The 20068-nt window shown below is 39.6% G+C and overlaps 1 protein-coding gene across 5 annotated transcripts in view; it reads right to left on the bottom strand.

Annotated features, from left to right (window-relative positions):
• Positions 1–6623: 6623 nt before the first annotated feature.
• Positions 6624–20068, bottom strand: part of LOC117479889 (cell adhesion molecule 1-like) — a 480032-nt gene continuing 466587 nt past the window's right edge. For all 5 annotated transcript variants that reach the window (XM_034126999.1, XM_034127001.1, XM_034127002.1 and 2 more), the window contains 2 exons: positions 18215–18343; positions 6624–11659 (listed from right to left, as the gene is read on the bottom strand). In XM_034126999.1, coding sequence (XP_033982890.1) covers positions 11541–11659; positions 18215–18343 — 248 coding nt within the window. In that variant the 3' untranslated portion in view covers positions 6624–11540. The remainder of the gene's footprint in view (positions 11660–18214; positions 18344–20068) is intronic.

Here is a 20068-nt window from a genome sequence, read left to right as displayed (position 1 = left end):
AATCACATTGGTTTATAATTCAATATCTCAACTTTATTCAATATCTTTTGGATGGATTGACTTCCAAAAGCCCCAGAAGATGGATGCTACCAACTCTGGTGACGCCTTGACTTCATTAGGGACCTGGATCTGGACATCTGGCAATCTTTTTCAATCACATTTTAGTGCTCGTTACCTGTTGTTTTCGGTTATTCAGTCCATCACATTGGTGTAGACTGAAATATCTCAAATGTTGGAGTTATTTCTTGGAAACATTGACTTCCAAGAGCCCCAGAGGATGGGACCTACCAACTCTGGTGATCCCTTGACATTTCATTTTATGCCTCGAGCACTTCTCCTGGAAAACATCTCAACTTCTGCACGATGGATCGCTATAAGATGTTCAGGCCTTTATGGTTTCTGGGTGGTGACCTCCTGACCTTCAAACACTCCTGCAGAGTACTATATAGTATACCGTAAGTAAACTATGTGACTAAATTGGGTCCAGCAAGTTTGATAATCAAATTGAAGTGGATTAATCAAACTGATTTGGTACGTTTAATATAAAAAACGAAGAAAATAAACCCAAGAAGCCCCCTACTCAGAGCTTTTGTTGCAAAGTATAATAATAGCCAAAATGACACACTGAGCACAAATTGCAGTAGAAAACTAAACAATCATAACCAATGCTGAACGGCACCTAGCAATTTGTTGCTGGAGTCAAACAAACAGAGGTTATATTTTAACCGGTAAGTGGCTGCCGCTCTGATTTCACAAATAACGATGACAACTCAAAGAGAAAGGAGTCGTGACTGAATGGAAGTTATGTTGGAACGAAAAAACAAGCACCTTTGTGACCGACATGTATTCAATTAAAACAATGTCTGCTTTCAAGTTGTTTTCAGAAACGGTGACAAAAGGGGACGTGTTCCAGAACAATTGATTAAAACATTAAAAAAACAACACCATGGTTTAGGTAAACTGTTAGTCTTATATCAAATGTATTTTTAAGGACGATGATCCATACATATCTCTCAATGTTGATGCTACTTTGTTCACGTTATAAGGTGGTGAGTGAACAAACCTCGACAAATCTTTGAATAAAATAATTTAAAGTGCTACGTAATTCCCACATCTATTAACTACCATAAACTTTAAATAAAAACCCAATGAGATTAGCATTATTAAGCCAGAAATGACCATATTTACAGAAGAGGTTGGAGGTAGGACATGAGGAGACGCATGCTAAGTTACAAGCTAATAACGAGCTAATATATAATGTGACTATAATTACTGTTATTCGTTAGGAAACTCATTTTGTTCTCCAATTTCTACAGTGACGTCATGGGCACTTTTCTGAAGAGTTGAGATATTTTCAACTCGAAGCGGACGTACTAATATATAGGCAGAGTGCTCGGAAAAAAGACGTTGGGTAAAGTGCTTTTTCTCGTGCTGGCCGCTTCAGACGGCATGCACTCTGTTCATTTAAATCGATTGGGAAATGACGCTGGCACTCAGAATAAGGTGCTAGTTTTGACTAAAACCCCCCAAAAAATCTCCGCTTAACCAAATGGTCTCACAAATCCTGCCTCGGTGTGTTTCCTTACAAATCAAAATGGGCATGACAAATTGGTTGTGTAAGAACGTGTTTCCAAGCACATGCTGATATATATAATTGTAGTGACTGTATTTAATGATAAAATAGGGGGCCTGGTTTGATTGCAAGGGGCTTTTTGTAAGCCCTTTACAGGTGGCCTAATTTCCTGAGTGCCCTTAAGGGTCGCCATTACCTCAAGAGTTTATGGGTCTGCTATTTCCTGCTTCTGATAATCTCACAATCAATAAATCACTCCTAATCACTTCACCTGTTGAGGTTTGCTTTGTGGAACATCTTTCTAATCTTAACGGCCTCTGGGGTGGATGCTAAACAGCCAATCTGAGGATAACATGTGAGTGATAACAAGGACAAGAGCTCATTAGATTAGGATCAAACGACGAGGCAAATAATGCAGCTGCTCACGTAATGGGTAAATACAGTTTCAGGATACTGCCGCTTTACCCTTTTTAAACTGGCAAGGTTAACACATAAAGACAAGAGCGCATCACTGACCTTTTCATTACTGTAGACAAAACACCAAGGACACTCACGGCGAAATGACTCCGGCTTTATTAAGTGCTGCCGTTTGGAGTCAGTTAGCTTGTAATGAATTGCATTTCTTTCCATCGTAGTTATTTGAGGATATTGAGTAATGGGTCCATAACAGAGCAACGAATGCACATTACACATGAACTCAGATTGTATATGACTGATATCTCGCCTCGGGTCTTAATCAATAGTGGTATCACCTTTACTTATTTAAGGTGTTGGCTCATTATGTACTGCACTTGAGCTGTAATGAGAGCCCGAGGTGAAAATGTAATTAAAAAGATAATATCTTCCTCAAGTCATCGACTGAATGTCGAATATTATGGGTGTGTTAACGTCCAAAGTACAGCCTGACTCATGATGAGCATTAAATATGAATGGTAGGAATACACGATAGCTTGCCCCACATCTGCTTTGTTGGGAATCAATATTACATTTATTTAAGATGTTAGTTAAAAAAGGGTTCACTGCGCGGGGAAGCAGAGATTGATTTCCAGAATATAAATCCTGTCGAATTTATTCAGGCTTTCACGGCGCTCCGCAAGGTATTACCCTATATTTGTGTTAATTAGGGGCGCCTGCTTCATACTGCGTGTTCACACTGGTTTATGCATATGGTAAAGATTTCATGACATCGACCCCTGCAAAGGTTCACTTCAGATAGGAAAAGGAGCTTTCACCAAGGAATAAGTAAGACAAGATATTTAAAAAGTGTATTTAAAATGAACATCTGAATGGGATGGTGTATATTTACCAAAGAAGATTAGGGCCACATGTGAAAAATGTTTGAGATCCGACCAATACTATATACTCTATACCTTATAGCCCAACATTACGGGTGGGGACGGGTGGCGCAGTGGTCTGTGCGTCTGTGCGTCTGATCATCAGATCAAGAGGGCGTTGGGGAACTCCAGTTCAAAACCCACTCCCGCTGCCACTGCGTCAGGCCGTTGTGTCCTTGGACACTTCACCCGAATTTGCTCCTGTGGGTATTGTCCACAGTACACGTATGATATTAATGTGTACTTGTAAAAGCGCCTCGATGATTTCGAGGTGTGAAGATGGCCGGTGTGGCGCAGTGCGCTGTGCATTGATCATCAGATCAAGGGGGTCAAACCCGCCGCCGCTGCGTCTGTAAAGCCGTTGTGTCCTTGGGCAAGACACTTCACCTGAACTTGCTCCTGTGGGTATTGTCCACAGTAGACCATTACATGTATGTATGGTCTGTATGTGTAATGTGTATCTGTAAAGCGCTTTGAGTCATTGATAAAGCGCTATAATAAATATAAGGATTACATACATGCCAACCTTTCCAAATCCAAAAGAGGTAGGTTTGCGCGCGGCAAATGTGCACGCCCAAATGAGGTAATCAGAAGAAATGGAACCCCAGTAATTACAGGTATAAACCATGTATTTAACATATATTGCATCATTTTATGCATTTTTCAGAAAAAGTGGTAGTTTGGTAAACAGTGACATCAACGACATGTTTGGTCTGTAAAATGCCCAAAAAGTAAAAGAATGGGAGATAAATATCCCAAAGTCTCCACATGTTATTATATTTGTAATGTGTTTCTGGTCCTCTTTCAGTTGAGCACTGTAGATCAGGGGTGCCCAACCTTTTTTGAACCGAGAGCTACTTTTAAAGTTGCCAGTCTGCCGAGATCTACCAGTCCAAATAGAGAGGCGTAGCCATTACTGACAGCCTACTACCAGGTAAATACACACTTGTATTAAACTGACCTTTGTACGATTAATACTTCATAAAATACTGCAGATCCTTTCTCTTACCTCTTTCTAATCTACACACAAGTATTTAACTGAAGTTACACAACAGTGTTGTTGATGCAGAGTTGGAGTTTATCCACACGTCACATTGAACAGTGCTGCCACATATGATACAGGAGAAAAAGAAAAGACTCTGAACCCTTTCTTTGCCATTATATACAAATAGTGTTGCTACAAAAGTATAAATTAGGCTTACTAATAAGACAACTCAGATCTGAAGCTACACAGGAATCTGCTGCCAAAGTGCAATAAAAAAGACTACATTAATAGAATCAAACTATTTGTTGTTGCATTTTAGTAGAGTATAAAAAGAAATGCCTTTAAAATAGGATGCAAGCAACACTAGTTTCTTAACCTGAATTGATAATAAACTATAATCAATTTAAGTTTGCATTCTTATACCATTTTGTACAATCATTATAATGAATCAGTTCAAACAAACTCAAACGTACAGCTGATTAATAACGGTATCTAACTTGAGTTTTATTATATCAAAAACCTGTTGAAATGCTACTGTTATTTTTACTGTCCCCAAAAAGCGTGTCCGCAGCCTCCAGGAATGCTTCTTTCACAACTTCGCCGTCTTTGAAAGACTTCATGTGTTTGGCAGAACGTGCCTGACACGATAAGATGCTAGGGGTAGCAGCCTTGCTCTTGTTGTTGGGCCCTGACACGATAAGATGCTAGGGTAGCAGCCTTGCTCTTGTTGTTGGGCCTGACACGTAAGATGCTAGGGTAGCAGCCTTGCTCTTGTTGTTGGGCCTGACACGATAAGATGCTCTGGTAGCAGCCTTGCTCTTGTTGTTGGGCCTGACACGATGAGATGCTATGGTAGCAGCCTTGCTCTTGTTGTTGGGCCTGACACGATAAGATGCTATGGTAGCAGCCTTGCTCTTGTTGTTGGGCCTGACACGATAAGATGCTATGGTAGCAGCCTTGCTCTTGTTGTTGGGCCATGACACGATAAGATGCTATGGTAGCAGCCTTGCTCTTGTTGTTGGGCCTGGTGAAGAATGGGACTGCTGTGCATTGAGCCGGTCCTTTCAGGTCCCTCACCTTTTGGGTAGCGTAGGCAGAATTAGGAGGGAATTCCGTCTCGTAGCGTTTGTGCACTGTTTTGAAATGCCGCTCCTAAATGACCCTTCTTCGATAAAGCCACGCTCGCATTGCAGATGAGAGACAGATGGACTTTGAATTGGAATAGATACAAAAATAATCATCCTCCCACTCGGAGTGAAAATTATATATTTTGGGCTCTTTTGTTTCTGCCATAATTGTGGTCTTGTGTGTGTGCGGACTGTCACTCCTGTTGACACGGACAACGTCAGCAAACTAGTGCCCACTGCCCACCAGCCACGCCCCGATACATGGGGTCACGCCAATCACAAAGCTTTGATGTGTTCAAGTGCATTATTCTGGCACAGGAAGATTATGTTATAGGACATTAACGATAAAACAGAATATTGTTGTTCTATTTTTAGACACATCTCGCGATCGACTGAAACACAGAGGACTGTTTCTATGATGGGATCACAGACACGCTGCAAACGGTGTCCGCCAAAAGTCGAGTCCAGTGTCTATGTAGTGTCATTTTTATTTGTTATAGTTTGGCAAGATTGAAAATCGGTAGGGAAAGTCAGCTTAGTCGGTAGGCGGTAGAAACAGGTCAAAAGCGGTAGACTACCGCCCAAATCGGTAGGGTTGGCAGGTATGAGGATTATTATTATTAGCCACCTTTAGCTTAGCGGTGGTGACGTGAAGTCATGTGACCGTGCTGTAGTTCCTTTATAGCCCAACATTAGCCTCCTTTAGCTTAGCGGTGGTGACGTGAAGTCATGTGACCGTGCTGCAGTTCCTTTATAGCCCAACATTAGCCTCCTTTAGCTTAGCGGTGGTGACGTGAAGTCATGTGACCGTGCTGTAGTTCCTTTATAGCCCAACATTAGCCACCTTTAGCTTAGCGGTGGAGACGTGAAGTCATGTGACCGTGCTGTAGTTCCTATATAGCCCAACATTAGCCACCGTTAGCTTAGCGGTGGTGACGTGAAGTCATGTGACCGTGCTGTAGTTCCTTTATAGCCCAACATTAGCCACATTTAGCTTAGCGGTGCAGACGTGAAGTCATGTGACCGTGCTGTAGTTCCTTTATAGACCAACATTAGCCACCTTTAGCTTAGCGGTGGAGACGTGAAGTCATGTGACCGTGCTGTAGTTCCTTTATAGCCCAACATTAGCCACCGTTAGCTTAGCGGTGGTGACGTGAAGTCATGTGACCGTGCTGTAGTTCCTTTATAGACCAACATTAGCCACCTTTAGCTTAGCGGTGGAGACGTGAAGTCATGTGACCGTGCTGTAGTTCCTTTATAGCCCAACATTAGCCACCTTTAGCTTAGCGGTGGAGACGTGAAGTCATGTGACCATGCTGTAGTTCCTTTATAGCCTAACGTTAGCTTTTTACTTCAAAAGATCACAAAGAGGTGCTAATATGTGGAGATTATCCCTAAATGTGTAAGTGTCATAAACGTTTGTTTGACACAGAGATTATTTTCTGCAATAACCCAAAATCCAATGGGAAAATACCATTGGCTTTTGGCAAAGGGATCCAGGCAGGGAGATGCTAATTCCCGGTACGGCGACATTTCCTCTACAAACCTGTTGTGCATCATCATAAAACATTAACATTTACAGTAAAAAACAAAACCAACACTGATTATTTTGGACATTAATATCTTTTCTTTTTTATTAAGACAAGAACTCTTCATTGTTTTGTAAAAATGTCTATTTATGAACCAATACAAAATGTGTATGGGAATGTGGAACTCCTTTTTCTCCATTAATACACATTAACATTTCCCAAGAACAGCAGAGAGACATAAAGGAATCAATCTAAAAACAATGACTGGTGACACTATCAGAACTTTTTCGGGATTCAAACGTGCTTCCAAAGGCGGTGGTGCGAGGATAGTGACAGAAGAAGAAGTAGAAGTAGTAGTAGAAGTACAGCCACAACAAGTTTTCTGATCCTGCTTCATTCCAATAAACAGTGTACTCTTTATGACCTATGTCAACACAAAGCAATACTCAACACATCTTTTACAGTGCACCAAATATTAAGAAAAATACAGGAAACATGTACAACATATATGCAAAATACCACCAAATGTTTGCCTCTTGGATCTAAAATAACGTGTTGCACTTGATGAGGATGCATTGTACTTGCTTTTATGTGATTTGGTGGGGCCTAAAACTTTGCATTCTACCTGAGATGCAGTCACATCATTTAGCAACGCATGAACCAGAGACAGGACAAATTCATTTAATGTGGAGAAACTACACTGTGAGACCTTTTCACTTTACTGGGCATTTAATATAAAATAAAATGACACACACAGTAGCCTAAACTATCATTATGCTAATTCATCCAAATTGAATCTTCATCTTTCCTGAATATCTACTTGAATGTTGTTTTTTTTGTAACTTTTTGGAAATGAATGGTCGGTCAAACATTTGGAGAAACACTCCTGTTCCTACCGGAAAGAAAAATGGAACAAAGTAAATATTAATTCCTTATGGTGCTTTCACACCGGATGCTAAGTGAATTTTTCGCGCGGCACGTAACATGTCAAGTCAAAGTTATCTTAGCCTGATTGATCCAAACTCTATTCAGAAAACAAAGATGTTAAAAGTGTTTGCCTGCCTTCTTGTGGAAAAAGTTGCTAAAGCATTAATTCATGGATTTACTAATTGATATCCGTATTTACTACGGCGAAATATGTTCAATATGTTGTTGGTATCTACATTGACTTAAGCCCCGCCTCCTCGCCAGCACGTCTAGTTGGACACAAATTATGCCGCGGTTAAACTCAAATCTCCACTTAGCATCCGGTGTGAACGCACCCTTCAGGAAGAAGACAGTATTCAGATCTATTTATTTATTGATAAGACATATTTTGAAGTTTGATTGAAAATGGAAGCAGCCACCGAAGCGAAATAGCGCTCGCTGTAAAATACAAATCACACAATCTCAGTCCTACACGTGGAGTGGCATCTGCTCTGTGATTCATAAATGAACGATAACAAGTCAGTTAATAGTTTGATCAGACATCAGACTGGAAAACATCGAAACCTAATCAGAAACCCTTCCCCCACCCCAAACCCATCCAAACACAAAACAGCAGTGTCATCAGCATACAGTGTGAACTTAGTGGTAATTCCTTTTACGAGTACAGAATTTAAATTAAATCACGTTTTTAACAGAGGCATGTAGAGTTTTGGACACTCCTGTAGTCCCCCTATATCTAATAGAAAACAGCTCCCACCAATCACTACGGCTGCATGATAAAATATCAAACAAATTTAAGAAAATGCACAGATTTTCAGGCGATTATCTAATGCACTTCACAAGAAACCTCTTCACCTCCCTTTGTACGACCCCATGTCTTAATACGGAAAGCCTTCATGCATGAGAATGATATATTAAAGCTATCACGTTGTTAATGTTTGTTGCACATTGGGAAACTCCAATCAAACATGGCAATTGAGACTTTTAAGTGTCCACACAGCAAGAAACACCATTACCTCCGACTGGTAACAAGTGACATACTCGTGAACAATGTTTCATCACTAGATATGATTGGTATTGACGCATTTCTATCTACAGATTTGATATGGTTTATCCTATAGAGTGGTGCAGTGACGAAGTTGTGGGAAGATGCGGAAGTTAGCATCGCAAGGGCTCCCTCGACAAAAAGCCAATTGTTTTTTTCCATTGGATTTAGGTATTTAGCAAAAATGATGATCTGTGGCAGACAAACGTTTGTAACTTAGACGTTTTGTTCAAAAGGAAAATCTCACTTCTGAGTAATTCCTGACGTCTGAATTTGGTTTCTTCGTGGTCAAAAGTTTATGATTTGAAACAAAAAATGACATTTCCAAGCCATCATTGGAGGCCATCTTGAAAATGCCGCCATCTTTGACTCTTTAGTCGTCGAGTTAAAATCTCTTCAGCTTATGTTTACCACAGACATTATTTCAGGCTAACAACCAAAAACATGATCAAAAATGCTGACTCATTACCGGGTTTTAGGACTCATTCCTACACCACTCTAAAGATGCTAGCTTTTAACCTTTGAAAAACTAAACATTCATAAATGGTTGCAGCCACTGTTAGGTTTGATGATATGTTTATCCTTTTAAATGGTTTTTACAATGACACGAAAAGCCTGATCCAAGCTCTGTTGGTGCAAACCTTGATCATTTGGGGAGTCATTATGCACGCTTCTTGCTGTGTGAGACACAATTAAGACAAACAATGCCATGAATACACCCTCGTTTCCATGTTAAGAAGCCAGTGCATTAATGCAACCATGGTTTACGACCTCGGAGCTCAACCTGTGTATTCATTTCCCTCAAAATAATTAATTACTTTTTCCATTCTTCAGTGCTCCAGAGAAGCACATAGTGCTGCAGATAGCTGTAACAATCTTTCAGAAGTGGATACACGCTCCAACATGTCCATTTTCATCTCTCTGGGGTCATTTATTTTAAAAAGCCACTTGAATTTTCAAAGTTGCGTCCGTTTTCCAAGATGGCCGCCATTTCCAGCCAAGTGAACTGGATACATTTTGGTGATTTTGGGATTGAATTATATGATATTGCCAATAGGGGAGTCAAATTGACTAATACAAAACTTCTTCAGAGCTTTTTTACGTCATTTTATATTCATTATGTTAAAATGTGGGGCTTATTAGAAAGCATCTGGGACACTAAACCACACTAATACCAGTATTTTAAGTTAGCAAAACTAGCTAGCCCACACTGAACACCATTATGTCACCAGTACTACTACACTTCTCCACCCAAAGATACCTCAACCATCTCCACTCCCAACACGCATGTTGGGCTACTCAGTTTTCCATTGGCAGATTACGTTGATCTTATGGCTTAGAAATGGTAAAATTAAACTTCTGTATAATTCCTGACGTCTGAATTTGGTTTCTTTGTGGTCAACATGTTATGATTTGAGACCAAGATCCTTAAAACAAGTGAAAGTGATTTTATGGCAAAAAAAAAAAGACATTTCCAAGCCATCATTGGCGGCCATCTTGAAAATGCCGCCATCTTGGATTTTTGAGTGGCCAATTTGACTACTTGGATCCACTTTTGAAGGATTTCCCTGGTATATTAAATGATCTGCAGCACTAACAGAACCTTATTCACTTCTGGCAGGTGATACATAGATAGAGAAGCAAAAATAAATGAGTTTTAGCACGTACAAACATGCAGAAAACGATCAACCGTTTACGCACTCAAGCTGCTGCATTTAAAGCAAAATGTATGTTGCGATGGAAAGACTGGCCTGTCTCTTCAGTGTGAAGACATGAACTCTCCCAAACACAATGAGTGTGACAAGATGAAATCCACACATTGTAATTCTAGTAAAAAATATTTCTTAGTAAGGATTAGTGTAATATACAGCTGTGATTCCATTGGCTTGATTTACATTGGATTCTGTGAAGGGAGGATGTTTTGTGAAGTAAAATAAATTCACTTGCCGTTTCAGTTATTTTTGTGTGTTAAAGTTATGTACAATACATCTTTTGGCCAATTTTAACACCAATTTTTCCGTATTACTGAGCCATCTTGACTGAGAGTGCGCCAAGAAAAACAATTTTAAAACCATTTGTAAGAGCAGATGGAAATCAATTGAATCTCATCATCACAACTCAATTAAAGCTGGGGCGAAAACAGATCATAGACTAAAAGAGAGGAGGAAATACAAATATTAAAATGGCAGCACGGTGAGAAAGATATTCTCTTCTAAAGGATTATTTAAGAGATCTCCTCTGAGATTGCAAACACCAATAAAAATCATTTCGTATTATCCTTCGCTGCCTTCTTTTTGATTATGTTTTGAGTGTGTTCAGGGGGAGAATATACAGCACATGAAACCTGTTTCTCATTATGCTCTTTGTACAATGATATGTGAAGCATTCCATGCATTTCTGGAGCTGTCGAAACTTAAATAACGAGAGAGGGGAGCAATGGCTTGAGACAAATCACAGTATACTGGAAAGAGTTTTGCAGTGTGTGAGTGCGGACACATTTAGGGGGGAAATGAATAAAGTGGCTGTGTAATTTTTACTCTCATACAAAAAGCCAACAGCACATCGATGAGGAGATGAAACGGGGGAAATGAGGATCGAACACAAATCCAAAGTATGGATAGAACAAGGCACAGAATTTTCTGCAAATGGTTGAACTAAATAAAATCCGTACCAGCAGTTAGGGAGGTGTCGAATGGTGAAGCTCTCTACAGTGAATTTTCTGGCAATGCACGCCAAATCCCCCCAAAACCCCTTCCTCCAACTCTGCCTCCGAAAAAAACCCCTACTTCCATTTTTGTCCTTTTTGTTTGATTTTTGATTTTTTTTTTTTTTTTTGTACACACAAAACATTCCATCTACATCTGCAGACTAGACTAAACAACGGTTTGAAACCAGGCCTTCTTTCTCTCTTTGAAACCCCTCTATCCTGAACAAACTCCACCTCCATCTCCACCCTTCTTTCCCTCCACCTCTTGCCCCAGAAGCAGCTCCATAAAGCGGGCTGAGGGTTGGGGTCCTCTTTAGATGTAGTATTCCTTCTTTTCGTCCGAGTTGGTGTGCCCCCCCTCTGCGTTGATGATGGCTGTGTCTGCGTCCGCGGCGTCGTCTGCTCCTTTGGCTTCATGTGTGAAGTAGGTACCTGAAGAAGAGGAGGAAGACGAAGAGGAAGAGGAGGAAGACGAAGGACAGCGTCAGTGACTGGGTAATATCCAGGGGTCAAAGTCAAAGTCAACTTTCAGTTTGTGTGTACAGACAGAGAGATCGAAATACCGTTTCCCACAATACAAAAACAAATATATATAAAAATATGTATATCCTATATACACAATCAACAGACACATTTATACATACTGTATGCACACATGTATGTTCAGAGGGTTACTTTACAATTGTATTCCCCTACAACTATTACCTGGGAAAAAATGTAATGTAATCTGAGTATCCCAATATAGACGTAATGTAATCTGATTATTTTCTTTTGGATTACCTCAATATCAAATGCAATGCAAATAAATACAATATTAAGGAATATCAATAAGATGTATTTTACTCAAAGAGGCCCTATTCTGTTTTTGTGATTCTCCCTCTCTTGTAGTTTTAGTGCATTTAAATGGTCTGCGAAGGCTGTGTTCCCTCCAGAGGGAGTTTCTATCCCCCACAAGGACTCTTTAAAGTAGAGACCCTACATACTGATATACACCTGAACATCAGCAGGAGAGGACTCTTTAAAGTAGAGACACTACATACTGATATACACCTGAACATCAGCAGGAGAGGACTCTTTAAAGTAGAGACACTACATACTGATATACACCTGAACATCAGCAGGAGAGGACTCTTTAAAGTAGAGACACTACATACTGATATACACCTGAACATCAGCAGGAGAGGACTCTTTAAAGTAGAGACACTACATACTGATATACACCTGAACATCAGCAGGAGAGGACTCTTTAAAGTAGAGACACTACATACTGATATACACCTGAACATCAGCAGGAGAGGACTCTTTAAAGTAGAGACACTACATACTGATATACACCTGAACATCAGCAGGAGAGGACTCTTTAAAGTAGAGACACTACATACTGATATACACCTGAACATCAGCAGGAGAGGACTCTTTAAAGTAGAGACACTACATACTGATATACACCTGAACATCAGCAGGAGAGGACTCTTTAAAGTAGAGACACTACATACTGATATACTCCTGAACATCAGCAGGAGAGGACTCTTTAAAGTAGAGACACTACATACTGATATACACCTGAACATCAGCAGGAGAGGACTCTTTAAAGTAGAGACACTACATACTGATATACACCTGAACATCAGCAGGAGAGGACTCTTTAAAGTAGAGACACTACATACTGATATACACCTGAACATCAGCAGGAGAGGACTCTTTAAAGTAGAGACACTACATACTGATATACACCTGAACATCAGCAGGAGAGGACTCTTTAAAGTAGAGACACTACATACTGATATACACCTGAACATCAGCAGGAGAGGACTCTTTAAAGTAGAGACACTACATACTGATATACTCCTGAACATCAGCAGGAGAGGACTCTTTAAAGTAGAGACACTACATACTGATATACACCTGAACATCAGCAGGAGAGGACTCTTTAAAGTAGAGACACTACATACTGATATACACCTGAACATCAGCAGGAGAGGACTCTTTAAAGTAGAGACACTACATACTGATATACACCTGAACATCAGCAGGAGAGGACTCTTTAAAGTAGAGACACTACATACTGATATACACCTGAACATCAGCAGGAGAGGACTCTTTAAAGCGAAGACACTACATACAAAAATGCTGTTTTTAGTTTTTAACTAACATTGTAATCCTGCCAGGAATCCCAATGTTTAGAAATGTAACAGAAACCATAATTTATTAATGTAACTGTAAGGGTCGTCTTGTATCCTGATTACCTGTTCAATGTAATCCATTACTCTCTTGTAATAGCCTACTGTGTAGATGATACAAAAGATTAGACCTCTTCATCCCACAGCACCTAATTATGTAAAGCCTTCTACACACGACCATTTTATTGAACACAAACCAGCCCGCTGTAATATTCAGATTATACATCCTCCTTTCATTCAAATTGGCACGGGTTCTGAAATGATCTTGAGCGTGTCTCACACCTCCGAATTAACCTTGTCAAGTTCAGAGGAGGAAAGAAAAGGAGGCAGCGCGCCTTCAAACTGAATTCACCAGATGTATTCACATTGTGTCGCAGCGGAGGTTGATAACAAAGGCAATATTCCTGATCGAAGGAGGAAGGGCACTTCAAATAGATATTGTAAAACCTACAAAAGATCCTTTGAATAGATGGAAACAAGGTGCTGCTGACCTGGGATCTGACTGGAAGAAATACATGTTTTACTACTTTTCAAGGTTTTGCTTCGATCTACTTCTACAGACCTACAGATCTACAGACTCAGATTATTAGCTAATACAAAATATAATATCGTAATGATGGCCCTTTTCAGAATCGTTTATGTATATATTCAAGATTTAAAGATTCAAAGGCTCTTACTAACTACATTAGGAATGGAGAAATGGCAACGATGGCAGATGGTCTCCAACATAATCCGCACTATTCTATTCTATTTTTATTTGACTTGCATTTTTGTATGTGTTTTATTGTTTAATGTCTTATATAACTATGTTGCATTGCCATTTCTACACTGTAGCTGCAGTGGCGATCCTAGAGTCGGTGGGGGCCCTAGGCAAACATTCACTGGGGGCCCCTCGAACCAGCGTTTCATCCCCCCCCCGGAGCGGAGCAAGGCAACGAAACTTAAAGGGGACCTATCATGCAAAATGCACTTTTGTACGTCTTTTACACATGAATATGTGTCCCCGGTGTTCCAGGGAACTCACCAAGTGTCAGAAAACACAACCCTCTCTATTTTCCTCCATACCCAAATCTCTAAAAAAGGGGCTGCAACGGATCTGATAAAAACTGATCCAGATTTGAACACTGTCCTGACGTCAGGACGGTGGCGCTACGGCTATTGGGCCAACTCCACCAATCAGGAGGAGACAGCCACGGCCATTGCCGTTCGAAAGCACTGGAGACGCTGTAGTACATATGCCAGGCCTGTAGATGGTGCTGTTCTCACTGAATCTGCCCTTGCTAAAACAGAGCTAACATTTGTCAAATTGAGCAAAATGAGGCATGGCTAAAATGCATGATCTGTTTGGTATTTTGAAAAAAAAAAAGGTATAAATATGCCTTATATAGGTATGGTCCTACACTATATTATTCAAATATAGCATGATAGGTCCACTTTAAGATGAGAAGCAGCATGTTACGGCACACTATGCATGGGGCCGCCTTGAGGGGGTTTCATGTCGTTGCAGTACATTCAAGGATGCTTCATGTTGTCGTTGCTGTGGACCTTCTTAATCTACCTTCTCTGGGGGCCCCCTTCTGGTCCGGGGCCCCAAGCTGTTGCCTGCCTTGCCTGTTCGCAAGGTGCGCCCCTGTGTAGCTGCTGTGCATATGATAATAAAACCTTTCAATCTTTGAATAAACATAGAGACCACTGGAGCATTATCTGTTTCTCTGGTTTTGCTATTTATAGGTTGGTGTTTGAGTAAGATGAACCTTTTTTATGTTATTCTTTATACTACGGACGACATTTCTCTGTGTTTGAATTCAACAGACTCTGCAATGGAAGCCATACATGTAGAGATTGAGATTTAAGAAAAGTTTGAAGTGGTCTCTTAATTTGTTCCAGAGCTGTATATGATTCTGAAAAGACCCATTACGCAAAATAAGTACTTTTACTTTTGGTACTATTTGGTACAGGCCATTAACAAAGGCACAATTACATTTGGTTTCTAAACAAAATGTCATCTTGCTCTGAACAAATACTATACATATCTTTTATTCTACTGAATGCAGAATCACACATTTGATCATTTATTAATTTTAACATGTATTTGAGTAGCTTTTAAAAGCAAAAAAATGTGTTGGTATTATTATCATCATCATCATCATTATTATTATTCCTATCACAGGTTATATGCAGGAATCCTGAAGTCAAATGTAATACATTTTAAGACCTCATCGCCACTTTGAGTTTTAAAGGTGGGGTAGGTAATTCTCTTCAGAAACACTTGTTGTTATATTCCATGGAATGCTCTTAACATCCCGATAGCAATGAATATCTGAAGTGCTTTGACAATAAATCCATAAATAAATATCATCTGTGGAAGCCGTAGTACTGTAAAAAGCACGACCAATCATCTGAGCCGGCCCGGCTAAAATAACTGGATGGCCTACCTGCCTGTCAGCCTTCCATCTGTGCACAAACTTATCTCGTGCCCTCATTGGTCATGTGCGCGTTCGTGTGTGTTGGAGGAGGGGCTCTGTAAGGAAGTGGCAGATTTTCTCCGGTTGTGTATTTTCAAATTCTAGCGATCTCGAGCTGGTTTCTCCAAAATTACCTTCCCCACCTTTAACCGGTTACCTTGGCGACACACTTCACCTCACATTGACTATATACAGTATTGATTGTCCTTCCTCCTTATCTTCCAACCATTTGGACGCAGACTTGCATTTCCCCGTAACCATGTTGTTTAACAACCGGCGTAAACGGACCTTCGCGCTATCAAGCAGTGAGCGTGCGATGTCCTGTTCAGATGACGTCAAACCCAACGGGATGCCATAAATAAACTACACAGAATCACACTACACACCTACGCAATGATTACATTCAGGCAGACTGTAGAATACAACCTCTTTGGACAATTTATATACTGATTGAAAACAAGCTACAGAATGTAATACCTTGGAAAATGCCCTTTAATACTTTTTAATAGCCTTCATTTTCTTTTTAAGACCCTGCGGACACCCTGCTATCATTATTATTTAATTTGTATTATTATAATGTTTTCTCTGTGGTTAATCTGGTGTATTTACTGCATTAAATGGCCGTGCGTTGGATGTTGATCTGGTAAAGAAAGTGCGTTCCGTTATGAATAAAGCTTTGTGCAGCTTTCACACAGACTCCTGTAGATAATGAGCCTTATTCCAGTTTAACGCAGTGTTTTTCAGAGCCGCCCGTCTTCTTTCTGATCATCTGACTCCAGAATCACCATCAAATAAAGTCTCCCCACCTTTAAATTGCCTCATTTACAGTACTTCCTCTGCAAAGCGCCGCATGCAGCCGAGCCATTTCCTTCCCGTGTAAGAAATATCAAAGTGTGACATTTGTTATAGATTATAATTATTTCTGTGTCATGAGGACATGCATACAGATGGTGTTATGTATTCAGCAGGACGGCATGTCATTTCACTCACCAGCAGAAACACTTTATCAAAAGCCTCTCTGTTATTAGTAAAGGATGTAGTCGAATATATTTTTCCAAAGTGAAGCGGCTACAGTAATAAACTTTATAGGAACAATCTGTTTTTAAGAGGCACGCTGTAGTAGTTGTTCTGAATCGTATAAACTGACAGTTATCCAATATGTGTTTTTATTCATAAAATACTTTCAGGTAAAGGGAATATTCCTGAGCATTTCAAAAGGTACTAAATGCTTCAAGAAATGCATTTAACACTGTGTTAAAGCAGTTGTTTCCATATATACAAGTTCACATTTCCTTTCTTTGTTTCACATGTTTTGAGTAGCTGTTCTTAAAGTTTGCTATCATTATTGAATTTAAAGTGGACCTATCATGCTATATTTGAATAATATAGTGTAGGACCATACCTATATAAGGCATATTTATACTTTTTTTTTTTCAAAATACCAAACAGATCATGCATTTTAGCCATGCCTCATTTCGCTCAATTTGAAAAATGTTAGCTCTGTTTCTGCAAGGGCTGATTCAGTGAGAACAGCACCACCTACAGGCCTGGCATATGTACTACAGCGTCTCCAGCGCTTTGGAACGGCAATGGTCGTGGCTGTCTCCTCCTGATTGGTGGAGTTGGCCCAATAGCCGTAGCGCCACCGTCCTGACGTCAGGACAGTGTTCAAATCTGGATCAGTTTTTATCAGATCCGTTGCAGCCCCTTTTTTAGAGATTTGGGTATGGAGGAAAATAGAGAGGGTTGTGTTTTCTGACACTTGGTGAGTTCCCTGGAACACCGGGGACACATATTCATGTAGAAAAGACGTACACAAGTGCATTTTGCATGATAGGTCCCCTTTAAGTGTTTGTTTGTATATTTGTTTACATATTCAGTCAGCTGTATGCAATGCTTGGAGATCTATTGTTTGTGTGTTTATTCTGTGTACAGTGATAATGTTACAACAACAACAACAACAACAACAACAACAACAGTAAAACTCATAACAATCTACATGTTTATGTTTTGTTCCTGTATTTCAGTTTCACAAAAGATAACTTGGGTAAATCAAGCAAGAAATCACGTCTTCATTCGAGGCAGAGTAGAAACTGCAGATTTCTATAAATACAGTATTACGGTCTGCAGTAGTATGGTTTGTTTTTGGCTGGTCATTTAGTGCCGTTTATCTATGTTATTGAGTCAAGTTGTTTAACCTTCTGTATACGCTAACTTTTCCAGCTACTGTCAATACTTGTATTTGCTGTGAACACTAATCCTCCCCATGCAGCTGGAGTTTAATGAAAGCCTTCTTTATGAAGCTGACATATATAAATATATATATATTTCCGGCTCAGTACCTTTGTGTCTTGCGAAGTAGCGTCCAAGCACGATGAGTAGACAGAGCATGGCGAACACCACCACGGCCACGACCCCCCCGATCACCGCGTGGTCCACCGTCCTCGGAGCGCCCTCTCCAGCCCGGGAGTCTGAGGAGGAGGAAGGAGAAACTTAGATGAAAACATTCATCAAAGGTCAAAGTGATCAGGGTGTAGGTGTCATGTAGGCAGAGGTGGGAAGTAGAGGAGTACAAATACTTTGTTACTGAACTTAAGTACATGTTTCTGGTATCAGTACTTTACTCCACTACTTATTTTTCTGACGACTTTTTACTTTGACTTCTTACATGTTGAACCCAAATACCTGTACTTTCTACTTCTTACATGTTGAACCCAAATACCTGTACTTTCTACTTCTTACATGTTGACAAATACCCTGTACTTTCTACTTCTTACATGTTGAACACAACTACCTGTACTTTTCTACTTCTTACATGTTGAACACCAAATACCTGTACTTTCTACTTCTCACATGTTGAACACAAATACCTGTACTTTCTACTTCTACATGTTGAACTCAAATACCCTGTACTTCTACTTCTTACATGTTGAACCCAAATACCTGTACTTTCTACTTCTTACATGTTGAACACTAATACCTGTACTTTCTACCTTCTGACATGTTTGAACACACAATACCTGTACTTTCTACTTCTTACATGTTGAACACTAATACCTGTACTTTCTACTTCTTACATGTTGAACCCAATACCTGTACTTTCTACTTCTCACATGTTGAACACAAATACTGACTTTCTACTTCTTACATGTTGAACACAAATACCTGTACTTTCTACTTCTTACATTTTGAACACAAATACCTGTACTTTCTACTTCTTACATTTGAACACAAATACCTGTACTTTCTACTTCTTACATGTTGAACTCAAATACCTGTACTTTCTACTTCTTACATGTTGAACCCAAATACCTGTACTTTCTACTTCTCACATGTTGAACACAAATACCTGTACTTTCTACTTCTCACATGTTGAACACAAATACCTGTACTTTCTACTTCTTACATTTGAACACAAATACCTGTACTTTCTACTTCTTACATTTTGAACACAAATACCTGTACTTTCTACTTCTTACATGTTGAACTCAAATACCTGTACTTTCTACTTCTTACATGTTGAACCCAAATACCTGTACTTTCTACTTCTTACATGTTGAACACAAATACCTGTACTTTCTACTTCTTACATGTTGAACACAAATACCTGTACTTTCTACTTCTGACATGTTGAACACAAATACCTGTACTTTCTACTTCTTACATGTTGAACACTAATACCTGTACTTTCTACTTCTTACATGTTGAACACTAATACCTGTACTTTCTACTTCTTACATGTTGAACCCAAATACCTGTACTTTCTACTTCTCACATGTTGAACACAAATACCTGTACTTTCTACTTCTTACATTTTGAACACAAATACCTGTACTTTCTACTTCTGACATGTTGAACTCAAATACCTGTACTTTCTACTTCTCACATGTTGAACCCAAATACCTGTACTTTCTACTTCTGACATGTTGAACACAAATACCTGTACTTTCTACTTCTTACATGTTGAACCCAAATACCTGTACTTTCTACTTCTTACATGTTGAACCCAATACCTGTACTTTCTACTTCTTACATGTTGAACACAAATACCTGTACTTTCTACTTCTTACATGTTGAACACAAATACCTGTACTTTCTACTTCTTACATGTTGAACTCAAATACCTGTACTTTCTACTTCTTACATGTTGAACCCAAATACCTGTACTTTCTACTTCTTACATGTTGAACACAAAT

This window comes from Trematomus bernacchii, unplaced genomic scaffold (assembly GCF_902827165.1).
Source record: "Trematomus bernacchii unplaced genomic scaffold, fTreBer1.1, whole genome shotgun sequence".
Taxonomy (NCBI): domain Eukaryota; kingdom Metazoa; phylum Chordata; class Actinopteri; order Perciformes; family Nototheniidae; genus Trematomus; species Trematomus bernacchii.
This window is presented reverse-complemented; position numbering and strand designations above follow the sequence as displayed.